Raw genomic sequence first — 15,480 nt, forward strand, 5'->3', positions numbered from 1 at the left:
AAGATCCTATATAATTACAAAGCAATAATTACATATAGAATAATAAACTCATGCGTGTACATTAATTTCAAGCATATATAAAGTAAGACAGTTTTACGTGTTACATATAATATAACAATAAACGTTGCCTGCAAAATGATCAGCTACTTGTTATGCTACCGGGAGCCGGGGTTACAAATGCTATTACGCGACGACATTGGAGTCAGAATTTTTCGACGACGGCGACGGGTTGACCGTATCTCGTTGTATTTTAATGTCATTCCTACTGTGTTTTCGTTGGCACGGAGATATCCTGCTGCGCCTGCAGGATTAATCGATTACACACTCGTTCATCCTCATCCGGGCGTATGCGAGGAATCCTCTCTCATTTGGACTAATTTCTCTTCCTTTTATACATATAGTATTTGGCAGCAATTCTGATTACGTGCTTCGGTAATGTTATAATTAAGTTGATCGAGATATGACGTAAAATTCTAAGATTTTAACTGATAACAGAAGATTATATTTCCTCCAAAGATTCGTGTACCTCTGAATCATAAAGCAATACTTGGAAAGTGGAATGATAAAAAAGATTTTGGGAGTTTTAATTATCTAATATCTGAACATCTTTTAATTAAATGATTACATATCTTTTATCAACATATTTATAAGTCATATTTATTTTAAACAAACTTAGCGATAAAAATTGTATGATAAAAAATTTAATTATTATTCCAACTTTCGTATACTATTGTTTTGCGCACTGAGAGAAATGAGTCAAATGAATTTGTTATAGGAACAAAAAAGGGATAACAAATGTGATAGTTTGGTACGAAAATGAATCAATCAGTTACTATTGCGAATAATTTCTCATTATTCGTTAATGTAACAAATAATACACGATTTATGATATAAATAAAAATAATCAGTATTGCTAGTAAATAAAAGTCTATAAAAAAAATAGGTTTTGTATAAATTGTTTCTATTATTAATAACTGGTTGGAATAACAGACTAGCATTAATCATAACAAATTAAAACAATATAATTTGTTGTCTACATCAATAAATAATTTGTTAAAGATACTGGTGCCTTGTCAAATTAACAAAATCTCTCAGTGCGAATAACGCACAAAAATTGTTACAATATAATAATTTACGAAATAATTTTTTTCTGATTATTCTTTTTTCTGTTTATATAAATAAATTTTTATGTATTATTTTATAGATTTTATACTTCTGCGAAATAATACATAAAGAGGAAACACACACACCACATATCTTCGATCTATTTATCAAGGTTATCTTCGATATGTGATAATTTATCTTTGTGATAATGCGTATTTATAAAAACCGCTCCGTCTAACTTTCTAATTAGTTACAATATTTAAATAAGTGAGGAAGGTGTGTTAATGTAACAAACGATACGTTTTTTTTTTCAAATTCTTAAGTTGACTAAACAACAGACTATGAGGGGTAAGCACTTAATATATTTTTATAATAATGCATAGATTATTGAACGATGAAAATATACATATATTTATATTATATATACCGGAAGATTTTTATTAATTGAAATTTCTATAAATTATAACATATATTAAATAATTGACATTTCTCTAATTATAATAAAGTCGACTATATTACGATTTACAATAATTATACTGTAAATGATATCCTATAATGTGATTCGATATAGGAATATACGTAATTGTCATCACCTTCCTGGGATTTTGGGCTAACAATGAAGTTATTGCAAAGGAAGATCAACTTGAACAATCGATTTTGAAAGAAGGATACTACGAGGATGGCATTCCGACAAGATGTCCATATCGAGAGAGCAACACAACCACGACCCATATCCCACATGAAACCGATTGCACGAAGTTTTACAAGTGTCAATGGGGTACAAGAATCTTGATGGAGTGTCCTCTGATCGAGGGAACTCAAATAAGACTGCACTATAATAGACGCGGACAGGTCTGCGATTGGCCGTGGACAGCCGACTGCGTTCATTGTCCTTTACAAAACAAAAATGGCATTTGGCCGCAGTCCAAATTATCTTACGACATACAGGATTGTAGTGCGTACTATGTGTGCATAAACGGTAAAAAGAATTTGCAATATTGTCCTGTGAATACGTGCTTTAGCCGTACATGTCAAAATTGCGTTGTAAATCGTTCGGGTGGAAATTGCGATCTGTAATGTCATGCAAGGACGACAAAAAATATCTTCACGGATATAATTGCAATTGTTATTATGTATTATCAAGAGTGAGTTGTTTAAAATCTTACGATGGCGGTCTTTATTTTGTATTACTCCTGGCGTAGGTTAAATGCCTTTATAAAAAATAGATATTAATTTACAGTGTTCACCATTGCAAAATTAAGCGTGCTACACTTTCGTCTAAAAAATCAATAAAAAAACAATCCTGATTAAAAAACTATAAATATCATGTATCAGACTATCAGTCAGATTAATTACTTGAACTTAAAATAAACTCAGAAGATAGGAAACATTCTTTGGAACGATTCTATTTTATCCTTTAGCAAAATGATTAAAAGAGGCATAATGAGATATGTGGAAATTAAACGAGAAATGGAATACATAAGTGAACCTGTTTCCATCGGCTCTATTTATATTAAGACAATTTGAAGATATAGTTATCTGAAGTAGATATTACATCCCAGGTTAAAAGGTGATTTTCGCGCGCTGCAGAGCGAAGGAGTGGTCTATTTTCTTAGAGCTAGCTGTTTGTACTGACGTATTCTTATGAGCAAACCGCCTGGCCTGTATCTCAGATGCAATCAGTTCCAACCGCGAAAGAATGAGCGGATTGCATGTCGGCTACCCGCGTTACTACTTGTAACACGCGCGAATTATGTAAGTACCGAATCGTGCGCGTGTGCCAACGCGAGCATGTACGCGCTACTGTTATTGTGCGATAGTGTATCTATATTAGATGGCATACCTCTACTGTCTCTACCTCACCTCTCACTTCTTTTCCCTTTATTCCGCATACTCATGCGTGATTTATGTGATATCCCACGTGTCTGCCATAACTTACGGCGGAGAGTCTCAAAGCAGAATATCAAAAGACTTCACGGATGTCTATAATGCTTGTATCTTATGAATTAGGAAAATCCTTCTAAGAAAGTGACAACAGAGATAAACAAAATCATTGCCAGCGAATCAACAATACATTTGTGACATCAATATATGACATTCTTTTGTCTTAATTTTAATTTAAGTTATATACTCTGACGTGTAGTCTATAATACATTGTAGTATTTCCTTACTAAAAATATATAGTTATATGCATATACACACACAAAGGATCTTGGATAATATTTTTAGTTGAAGCCAAATGCTCCAAAGATAGGCTCTGTTTAATCTCTGACGAAGTAAATGCGCGTTTTGCTTTTCGAGAGAACCCGGCGGTTTACGCCGCTACGGGATATTGGGTAGAAAAAGCATTGGCAGTATAGCGAGTTTTACGATGAAACGCGTAACGGCAATACGTTTAAAAATAATTGCCGCCTCGATGGCAACGATTAATGCTATTGCCGGAATTAATTATTGTGGCGGTAGCTTATTAGATATTTTTTTATTACCGCTCGTTAAACGAGCGCACGCGAGCGCAGACGAGAGAGACTTGCTCTCGGTACACATTCTCCGTAAATGATATCATTCGAAAGTTTATTTTTATCAAACACACGTTTTGTTGAGGGAGCGCTCAACATAAAGTTAACGCTCGCTTATCATTCCCGCTGACGGCTTTACAGTCAGGCCCCGTTGTTCCTAGCCCGGGGATGATGCCTGAGTTTTGTGACGCATGTTCAAACATACGGGATAAAAGGAACGATTTAATTGTCAACATGACAGAGGAAACGTTAATAAATACTTTCAAGTGATAGATATAGACAAACACTAATGATCTCTGATAAGGCAAAAGGCCATTTCTTTTTATGATAATCATCCACTGCCCTATACGTCACCCTCGTTGTCCCGAAGCAATTAGTCGACGAACTTTTGTGATATCTCTGCCGATAATCTCTGGCGATGTGAGTAACGTTTAAACGCTTCGTAATGTCAGTTGAAACTCCTCTTTTTTTCATTCTTAGTGCGTCGTGAAATTTGAACAGGTATTTTAGATTTGAAATAATTAGTGGGTGAAGAAAATTTGCGACAATTGAAATTTGCTCAACAATAATATTGATATCCTCTGCAATTTAATGATATTAATTGAATGTAAATAGAGACAATTGTAATAGAATGCTCGTAATAGCAAGCGTTAGATTCGTTAAATGAATTAACGCTACATTTCTCATCTCTAATTCAGTCCTGTCCGTTTTGTTTGTGATGTAAATATGAGATAATTTAATGCAGCACGTATTTGTTATTAAGAAGTTCGTCCTTTTAATTAATATATGTATATAAAAGAAATAAGTTTAACACTAGAATATAAAAATAATCGAACGTTTCTCAGTTTGAATGACTTGACATTTTTTCCACGGTCTTTTTTGTTTTATGTAAGTAGAATCTGGTTAAGAGAAAATTAATGATATGTAAATTCGATAAAATTTCTGATAAGAAATCACGTTTCGTGACGATCTCACCTCTCGTGCAGATGGCAGCGTGAATCCGTTTATCGACGGTCGTTCAATGATGACGATGAGATGGAGAACACCGTTTAATGCCAGTACACTTCGTAGCCAACACTCCACTTCACTTGGGACTCATATTATATGCATTTGTCTGACACTTTTCAAAATTCACTCTTCGAACAAGTCAACTTCTCACAAAAAGGAAACCGATATATTGATCGACAATGTTTCGTTTCTTTTATCGTCACGTTTCAAACAGGCTTATCTTTCATAAATCGTCCATCAGTTTGCACCACAGTCGATCTTTCATAGTTCACGTGAAAATAGTTACAGAGATTACAGAGATACTTTCAATGATAGAACGATATCGAATGAAATACATATACTTTGGAAAATAACTCGGAGATCTTAAATGTAGCGGGAGTATAACAATGTTGTTTACCGCATCATTTTCCACATCCACGGTCGTGTTATGGATCTCGGATCAATAAATAATCCAAACACAGACCAGTTCCAAGAAATTTCAAATAATTACAATCATCGACCCAACAATGTATCATTAGTCCTGGGAACCCAGTCGTGACTTCTTGATAATCAAGGAAGTTTTTTCTCGAGAGACTACTCTCTTAATAATTTTCCATCCCGATGGAAGCCCGCGATTTAAACTTTTCTTCGCTTGAAATCCATGATCAATTTGATATCCAGAAGCAAAACGGTCGTCTTCTCTTCGCGATTTCTTCTGAAGATTGACGCGCGTCCTCTCTTCGCGATTTCTTTCGAAGATCTCACCGATCCGATCGTGGCCTGGCTGTTTCTAGGACACGTGATAGTTCCTCCAAGGATACCGAACGAGGTAGTGCGCGCTGCGCTGCGAAGTGCGATCTTCAAGCGGGGCGCACGAAAATGACTGGATCAAAGGGGTGCGCCGCAACAGGTGAGAGGGAAAGGGAGAGAGGGCGGAGTGGGAGGGATGGTAGAGCGTTGAAGGAGAGAAAGAGAGGGCTGGACGATGACGACGATAGTGGTGTTAACACCGCGCGTAGTAGCGGACAGTCGGCGACTAAGGCCCCTGAGGAGAAGTCTCACCTCTCTCTCCTCCGTCTCTTCTCTCGTCCTCTCGTACCTCTCTTCCGACGGGGTCTCTCTTTCCACCACACGCGTGGCCACCGTCACACTGTCGTGCGCGCGCGCGTGCATCTCCGCCACGCACGACGGTACCTTCCTATCCTTCGACTCCCTCCAATCCCGCTAACCCGCGCGGGCCACCCTCTCTCTCTCTCTCCCTCCCTCCCCCCTCTCTCTCTTTCTTTCGTATCAATAGAACATACTGCATTTTCCATCGGAACGAATGCGCGGGTACTGCGGTTAACTACAGTGTAGAACCACATGCAGATGCACACATGGGCGCGCGCGCGCGCGTGTGGGTACATCGGATTCGCGGCAGCGGCGGCGGTGGTGTCGGTGTACGTATCGGTAGGAGAGAAGTGGGAGATGGGACACGCGACACGAGCCTTGGTAGGGAGAGAGAGGGTCAGCGGGAGTGGGGCACGCATGGTCTCCCCTCGTTCCTCAGGGTTCCCCCTTCGCGAGGCACCCTCTCCTCTCTCCGTCGGACGTCTTGCTCCTTCTCTCCTCTCTTTCTCTACTCCATTCTCTCTACCGGTCTCAGCCTCTCATTCGCGAATCGAGTGCTTCTCCATCTCCTTCGATTACCCGCGATACTCCGGTTTCTCGCGCGTTTCATGTAAATACATACATTCGTAGAGTCTCGTTCAACTTGCGGGAAGACTTTTTTTGGCTTCTCTCTCCCTCGAAATGCGTTTATCTTTGAAACCACTTAATATGTTTCACGGAGCATACGCTTTATGATTTGTAGACTCACAACAACTTACTAATTAATTAAACCGACACTCGATCGATGAGAATAATCAAAAGTTATATTAGTTTAATTCATCATTTATAAAATCAATGTTATTGCGTGTTGCAAATCTTTTTTTCACACAAAAACATTTCTTTCAAGAATAATAAATAAATAAGTAGAGTAAGTACAGATAGGTATATTTGTATGAGATAGTCGGCTTTTGATAACATATTTGTCGTAATTATATGCGCAGTGAATTTAACTGTTATACACGTGTGATATCGGTTAATATATAATAGAACGTCTCATGAACGTGAGACTACCTCCACAGATTATAGAGATAACATTCTCATTATCGAAACTATCAAGTGCTTTTAACAATATTATGTTATATAATAATATGATATATACCGTTTATGAATTATTTTATATAATCTATTGTACTCACCGCTTTAAAATTTCGCTCCTCATTCACGTATGTTGGATGGATTACCTCCACCATTGTAAGAGATTTTAATGTAGGCAGCAATTTGATAATTTTTCTGAGACACAGCATTCATTTCATAACATCGATTTTATAAAAGAAAATAATTGATAATAAATTGATAATTTTTCTAGAGTTACTTCAAAACTAATACGATATGCTTTCATGATATTTTTTTGCACTGTTTATGACAGTGCGCGTTGATAAAAAAACGTTAACAATAAAAGTTCTCGTAGTAAATTGACTAATAATTATTTATATTCAAAGAAACGTCAACTAGAAGAGTTGTCTCCTTTTATCACGAATCCCACTCGACAAACTTGTCTCACGTCGAAAAACAAACCCACGCGTGTCAATGAACGAGAAACGACTAAGTGACGACGACGATTTTCGTTGTCGACCATGGGGGTTGCAAAACTCACCTCCCCCCCGCTGTTCCCCTTCCGATGAGCGAGTCGGCGATGAGAGGGGTGGCGAGCATTCTCTCCCTCCGTTCCCACGCCACATCCTGATACCTCTCTTCGTCCCTTCTCCTCCACCGCCTCCTCGACGGCATCCTTGCTACCCGGCTCCTCCCTTAGAGACGCGCCCTTCTCCGGGGGTAGAACACGTACTCTATTCTCTATTCTTCTCGGAAGTCTTCCGCTACCGCCCCCGGCGCGTCCACCGGGGGTTGAGATTTATTCGCCGTGTCCCACGCTGCGCGTAGCTGCACATGAAGCGATATAATTTCGAAGCAACTGGTGGCGAAGTTTATACAGGGTTCTTTGCTATCCCCTTCCTACAAAGTGAATTGTAAAGTGAATTTTCAATATTTATATTTACTGCAAATAATCGTTTTAGTAACCATGATAGATTGATAAAATATAGCATATAATATACGATAAATTATAGATTTTTAAATTTTGTAATTATGAATGTATAATGGAATAATTATTTGTATTTGTTTAAAAACAATGTATCTAGCACAAAAGAAATTATACATCTGTATTTTAAATATATTTATTTTATTAGTGTTTTGTTCTGATTTATATAAAATTCTTGTTAAAGTTTATTTTAATGTTGGTATAGCAACAACGCGAAAGAGATAATATAAAGACATAAGGCCGGTTGTTTCAGCTTCAGATTAACTATGTGATAATTGATCTATTGGATAAACAGAAGAGTAAAAGAGTAACAGCATAAGAGAGTAAGAGAGTAAAACAGTGAGCTAAAGTTTACCGAAAGAGATGGAACAGCCCAACCTTAATAAGATAATTTAAGTCTGAACATTTTATTATTTTTTTTATTATAGTTACATTTAATCACACTCTTGATATATTTCTTCTTGATATTTCTTAATTAATCTGTGTAGGACATTTTTCAAGAATAGATTAAAAAGTTTATAAAAAGTTATAAAAAAGTTTATAAAAAAGACCAAAAATGGGCGTCGTAAAAAAAAGAATAAGATATGTCAAACGAGAGGACAGGAACAAAATAAAAGTGCTATGTTGTATTCGAATGATTGAATCTGGGCGTGAGTTCACTGCCAGTCACGGCCGAGCATCGATGTTTTAATTAATGTATCGATAGTGGAGCCAGACACGAGTTTATCCGGCATCATCTCGTTTGACGTATCAAGACTGGCTTTCTCAAAGTATATTACATAGACGGTTCACGAATAATAATTAGGTGGATCGTAGATTTTAATGATATCACAATTTTTTCGCACGCAATAAAACATATTTTGTTTTAATACAAGTGCAGTTATAATAGCGTAATGTTATTTTTTGTGATTAAATAATATTATTGCAAAAATAGTATATTAATAATATACAAAATCATCTATCAGAAAACTAATTTAATTTCAACTTTATTTTATTGTCCACATTGAAGTATTTTTTTTATTATGCAAAAACGCGTTAACGATTTAAAAACTTATTAGAGGGGTCCAAATAAAGACTTATTATTTAATTGCAATCCAGAAATTTGATTTATTTTATCTATACAATTGATAAATCTCGTATAATATACAAAATAAATATAAAAGATACTATAATAATAATATTATTATCATATACCTATATGTTAATTATATAACAATTATCATAATACGTCTGCAACAATTGTTATTATTCAGTACATCAATTATCAGTGGCTTTAAATGTATTTGGTATTAGTTATATCGATCTTATTTATTTTCTATAATTACACATTAATTTATGTAATCACGCGTCTAAAAATAAAATATCTATCGCACTTCATAACATGATATTTTTGTATTCGTTTATCGTGGCTAATTTAAAGATAAAAACTGGAATATGTAAATTTAAGAGCCACGCTGAAGAAAGTACACTGTATGAATTACATAGATAATTTATGAATCAAATTCGATAAAACCGGGTTATCGATGTTTGCGTAATTTTCAGTGTGGGCGTTCCAAACACCGCTCATTGATTGTACCATTCGCATCGGCATTGATATGGCATTGTGTTCTATGTCGAGCACCCACCGCAAATTCAATTGATCGGGAACGAGAACATCGACAATTGGCCGCAATTGTATCGATCGGGGCCAATATGACATCGTTCGATCAGCAATTTCATTGCCCGACGGAAAAATCTGTCGTAGATTTCATTGATCCATTTCATGCTTTGATGCATCTGCAATATGGAAAGGTCAAATTTATCGTGTAAAACGTAATAGTGTATATTGTGCGCAATTGTGGTTGTTTAAAAACATTATTTGTTCTAAGTGAAAAATATCTTTTATAGTAATAATTTTAATGTAAGAATAAATGTTAAAAATAAAGTTAAATTTAAGTTGAGAGAAATTAGAGTAAAGAGAGATATTTTCAATTTATTAAAAACGTAAAAAATAAGCAGATATTTACAATTTACTAAAAACGTGGTCAACATGATTAAAACATGCGATTTTTCTTGTTTATGACTAGAAGAAGAAATATGTTAACCATTTCATTTTTATAACTATAAGAATAACTTAATTTACTGTGCTAAAAAAGTGGCTATTCGGCAAAAAATATTTTGAATTCACGCGATGACCCAGCGTTGACCTGATCGCTGGATTGTTTTTCCTACACTCTGTGATATTAATATGAGAAAAATACAGAACGTTTTGCGACTTCCAAGCATTTATTTTCGGAACACATGATATGTACTATATATATATATATATAGTATATATCATATATGTTCTGAAAATAAATGCTTGGAAGTATATAATGCAAAATCGCGTATATATATACATATATATATATATATGTATATATATATACATATGCATTTATCTGGCATGGGCGTAGCAATTCCACCACTGATAAGTAACTTTGTATTTCGTAACGCAGTATCTGAAAACTTGCGGTTCGTAGCTTTGTAATCAAACCATTAATCATGTACATAAGTGCATAAACAATCATTAATAATAATAAAATTTAACGAATATGGAAAAATTTAACAGTATGTACTAATCGTAAATATATACACATGCACGTTATAAGAGTATTACCTCTTAATTTAAAATTAATATGTTTTAAATTTTGTGAGATATTAATATTATTATAATTTATGAATTATATAACCAATTAAAAGTAAAATTTAAGTTAAAAAAATGTTAATAAGTAGCACATTTTTATTCTTTAGTTATAATACAATTATTATTTCTAAAAAAGTTAGTTAAACAAAATTTTAATATAAAATTAAAGTAGGTATATCAAAGTATTATATATATATATATATATAATTTTGAGGTGGCTAAGCCTTATCTAAGTCGATTGTATTCGATTTCGATTGTTCCGAATAACGACGGAAACGTTCATTTTTTTGCGATAGCAAAACGAGAAATAATGAAATACGAGGTCAGTAGAGAACAACACAGATCAAAATAATCGGTGCGGCTCAATAAAATTAATATACGGTTCTCGGCGGTTCCTGGCCGTGTTCGTGCGTCAGGAGTCTCGGTCAGAGTCGTAGCATTCGGCAGGCCAACGAGACGTTCGGGATGCTCTTAACTAAGGGTCTACTAACTTTAAATCCGATAATGAATGTAATCAGCGGAAATAACATGGAATCTACGCTGGTCTCGGTCAGACCGCGTCCAGGTATACATTCCCTGACCACAGCGTGACTAATAATTATACTCGGTGAGGGACCCTCGTCTCTCTCCTACGCCGTTATCTCTCGCCGAGAGCGAGAGTGGAGAAGCCGAAAGCCGCAGACGAAACGTAGAAACCAAGGTAGAAACAATGGTTCCGTGCATTCACGAATCCCAAGAGTACGGAAACTTGTTTGATCGAATTAGTGTTGTAAATAATGAACGCGAGTTTTCTTTTTGCGTTGAAACGCTAATAGTACTTGAAACAAAAATTGAAGTAATTTCTCTTTAAATTAAAAAAGGAATTACAAAGAGAAAGCAAGAACAGTCTGTTCTGACGAGTATTTAATCAACAGTAATTATATTTAATGACATATTATATGTTTTATTGGGAGGAAAAAGCATTAAGTTTAAAGATAGTTTTGAGATAAATGAAGAAATTAATTTTTATGTCTTGCCATTTAGATCAAATAAATACAATACATTGTAAATATTTAATCACACATAAATATAAGAAAATTTTGTGTATTTTGTCTAGTAACAGTACAAAATGTGCGCTTTCATTGAAGTTCAATGAATTACGCTAATTATGTGTTTACGTCAATCGTGTTTGTACATTATAAATGATTTGCATTGAAATCTCACTCCAAGAGGGTGAAAATACAACCACCCTTGAAAAAAAATGAAAATATTTCATTTTTTTAAAAAAGTGACGCTTTTCACTCTTTTTAGAGTGAAATTTTAACTTTTTGGAGTGAGATTTCACTCTTTTAAAGTGAAAATTCACTGTAAAAAATGTGAAAGTTGTCACTCTTTTTAAAGAAATGATAAAAATGTTTTCACTTTTTTTTTCAAGGGTGGTTGTATTTTCACTTTCTTGGAATGAGATTTCACTGTAAGAAATTTAGAGTGTACGTCTCATAGTACATACTTTTAAAACCACAATGTAGTCCGTTATATAATACCAACGACAAATCGGGTATCAATTACAAATGACTTTCAATCGTATATCGTTCGATCGATATCAATGTTATGGGCAGTATACACAATAGGCACGCGCGCACGAGCAACATACCTGTCGACCTCGCAATGCCAGCAAGCCGCGAATAACGGTAGTCTTAATTGAATTATTGTTTCAGTTAATGTCGACATTCATCATAAGAGTATACACACGGTGTCGGACCGAGAGATGAAGAAAACACGCATCCCGCCCAAGGAGTTGCGGCTCGCTCACAAAAGCGCAGAGCATTCATCTTCTGTCGTGTATGTCATGAACCGCGACACGATGGCCGCTCTCTCTTTTCTCTTCTCTCCTCTTTGCAAATGTAAAAATGAATTTATTCTATCTTCTTTTAGAAAAAATAAATTTATTTTAATTTGGATCGCGGAACGATTCTTTAAAAATCATTTTAATACTCAATGAAAAGTATCTGTGTTATTTTCAACGTTTCAATATAAAAATAAATGGTCGTTAAAATTTCATCAGATTATATTGGATAGTCTATTTCCGATCACATATCATTAAAATTTTACATCCTTTGTCTTATTTAGGAGTTCCGGCAAAAACAAACGCGCGAAATTAGCTTAATAATTACTAAATTGCGAGAGTACAGTGCACATGAAAGAATATTCGTGATGCACGCAACTTCTGGCGTGGAGTGGTTATTAATTTCATTCAGCCAATGAAATAAATGGACTGTTTTCTTATGACAACCGGCCACAACAACGATCGTCTAACGGTATTTCAGGCAGATATATGTATGTCGACGTTTGAGAAAAGAGAGAAAATAATACAATCTCGCATTTTTTATTCTAATAAAATATTTGGGAATGAATGTAAAATTTGTAAAATTTCTTATATATATAATTTTTAATTATTGTAAATTTGCAATTTTATATAAATAGACGATGGATAAATTTGCTTACCAGCACGAATTATGAGTCTGTATGTAATTTTATACATATTAAATTTATATAAATATATTTATTAATGAATAGAGAAAACATATAATTATATGAGTATTTACAATCTTATGATGCATAATTTTAATGGCGCGAAGTACTGTTTGCATGGACATTTACGTACAGAAAAGCGAGTCTCGGTACCAAAAGCAATCTAAATATTAAACTTTATTGGTACTTAATTTCCATCTTAGTAAATCAAGCCAAGTATGAACGAGAACACGCATAGCGCGTGCGATATAACAAATGATTAACGCGGAGAGACAACATAGTTGTCGACATCGTAAACAATTAATCACGAAGTGTCGTCGATACCACATTAATTAAACATTTCCACATTACTGCAATCCGATAATAGTCAATGTTGCAATTCTATGTACTGAACTGTGACGTCTTATGTTTTTTTTATCTTCGACAATATACGAGTTTTGCGAGGAATCGTTTTATCGATCACGGCGATCATTCAAGCATATCGAACTCCACCTCTTTTAGTCACGGTACACAATGACAACTTCCCAGAACAATCTTGCAAGAATCTGAAAAATATAAATATATTTGTCATTAATTATTTGCTACTATGATCAAAATCAATACACTTGCACTATATTGATGTAATACTGATTGAAATTAAAAGATTAATGGATTAACAACGTCAATGCTATATAAAGATAATATTTATACTTTTATTTCTTTATGTGCGATAAACAATAATTGATGCTAAGTATTTTTTTATGTCAATAGTTTCTATAATTAATTGATACTAATCTTTTTTAAAATTATCTATATTCTTATAAGGTGAAAAAAGACTTATCGACTTTGATGAAAATATTTTCTTGAATTTCTGACTTTCGTAATAAATAACATTAATTATCCGAATATATTGTTGATGATACCAATCCCAGTAGTATATATCGGTTCTATATATATTTCTGGTTGCAAAACATTAGATACGTTTAGGAAACTCATATAAAACGTGCATGAACCAATAAGTGCTATCTGTGAAATATTCCGAGAATGTTAAAATATAAATATAAGCTTTCGAGCTGGTTATGTTTAGATCTAACGGTGATATTACTATGGAGTGGGAGCCAATTGCAAACAGATCCACACCTCGTTGTTTGGTATTTGCATCGCTTGTGGAAACCAGACTGCGTCGATCGCGCGCGGTCGAATAAATGAATTTAGATTCGTAAGTTCGCCGAGTGCAGTTTCCATTGCTAGGTCGGACCTGAATTCGCTTAGCAACACGCGCGCATTTCATATTTCGGCCAGTGCCGTCGTTGCGAATAACAAACAATCACTCCCCGTTCTATTTTCTACATCACTTTTATCCATTACGCATTAGATGTTAAGAGATTTCCATTAGATATTATGTACATTTTATCACATTTCTATTGCAGTTTTTTTATCTGTTACATATTTCAAGAACTTTTATACAGAATTTTATATTATCAAACTTAGATATTCAACAACTGTTTGTTGTTTCATTTCAGATTAAAGAATGAATAATTGCTGAACTGTGATTGTAATGACAATATCGAATAGTTGTTCCAGACAATTTGATTAATTATTAATTATTTCATTTGTTAATAAGCAAGTATGAATAAGATATTGTTACTAATAAATATATATATATATATTTTTTAGATATGTCCTATATATTTTTTTCAAGAACATCCTTACATTTTTTCCTAGACGTTTGTAAATTCTAGGTCAGCAGGAGTGGGTAAGCGTCGTAGAAAGGAAACGAAAATAAGACAAAAGGAAGAAGGGAAATCGATGCATAAAGACTGTGCGGATCGGGTCCCTGAGAGTTTGCATAATTCATTCGACGGGCTGGCGAATGCATATTACCTCAGGATATCTAGCTGAACTGAACAGCGGGATCAGGACGCAAGGACCTCGTTCTGAATATGAGGTCGAATCGCCGAATCGTCTGGAGATAATTCGACATCGATAACCGCTGTTGATCGTCGCGGCATTTCGACGAGGACCCAGATCCAGGATTTAACAGGATCGGCTACGTGTGCGTGTCCCCAAAAGAATATATTGTAAAAAAGGATTCTGGATTGGCTGACTATGAAATCATGTCTTAGCACGATAACCCGAAGAATTATCTATTGCTCCATTTTTACAGAATTTAAGAATTTTATTGACATTTTTATTTACCTGCATGTGTTTTATTTTAAGCTCCAAACGTAATATCGTTTGGAGCTTGCAGACTTTTATTTTTTTGTACAATATAACTTTTATGGAATAAGTCTATAAAAGATATTTCTAAAAACAACTGACTGAATATTTCTGAATATAGAATGTTCATAACATTGAATAACAGTTATTCGAGACAAACTGAATAATTTTTTCATTTGTTACTAAACCAAGCTAGTAAAGATAAGATCTAATTTATAAAATTAATAATAAGTATACGGCCAAGCCAAATCTTAATGCTGTGCTATTACAAAACAAAAGTTTATTATCACATACGCTTCGACCTGTTGAGA

The 15,480-nt window shown here is 34.5% G+C and overlaps 1 protein-coding gene across 2 annotated transcripts; it reads left to right on the forward strand.

The window, feature by feature from the left end:
• The first annotated feature begins 1,412 nt into the window (after positions 1-1,412).
• Positions 1,413-14,706, forward strand: LOC108766662 (uncharacterized). 2 transcript variants are annotated; one of them, XM_018516077.1, is made up of 3 exons: positions 1,413-1,452; positions 1,676-1,882; positions 14,675-14,706. In XM_018516077.1, the coding sequence occupies exons 1-3, from the start codon at positions 1,446-1,448 to the stop codon at positions 14,689-14,691; spliced, it is 231 nt and encodes a 76-aa protein (XP_018371579.1). In that variant the 5' UTR covers positions 1,413-1,445; the 3' UTR covers positions 14,692-14,706. The 2 variants fall into 2 exon arrangements, with proteins under 2 accessions (XP_018371579.1, XP_018371578.1); XM_018516076.1 differs by lacking the exon at positions 14,675-14,706 and having other exon boundaries at positions 1,676-2,207.
• The last annotated feature ends 774 nt before the right edge of the window (positions 14,707-15,480 follow it).

The sequence above is a fragment of the Trachymyrmex cornetzi genome, unplaced genomic scaffold (assembly GCF_001594075.2).
Source record: "Trachymyrmex cornetzi isolate Tcor2-1 unplaced genomic scaffold, Tcor1.1 scaffold61, whole genome shotgun sequence".
Taxonomy (NCBI): Eukaryota; Metazoa; Arthropoda; class Insecta; order Hymenoptera; family Formicidae; genus Trachymyrmex; species Trachymyrmex cornetzi.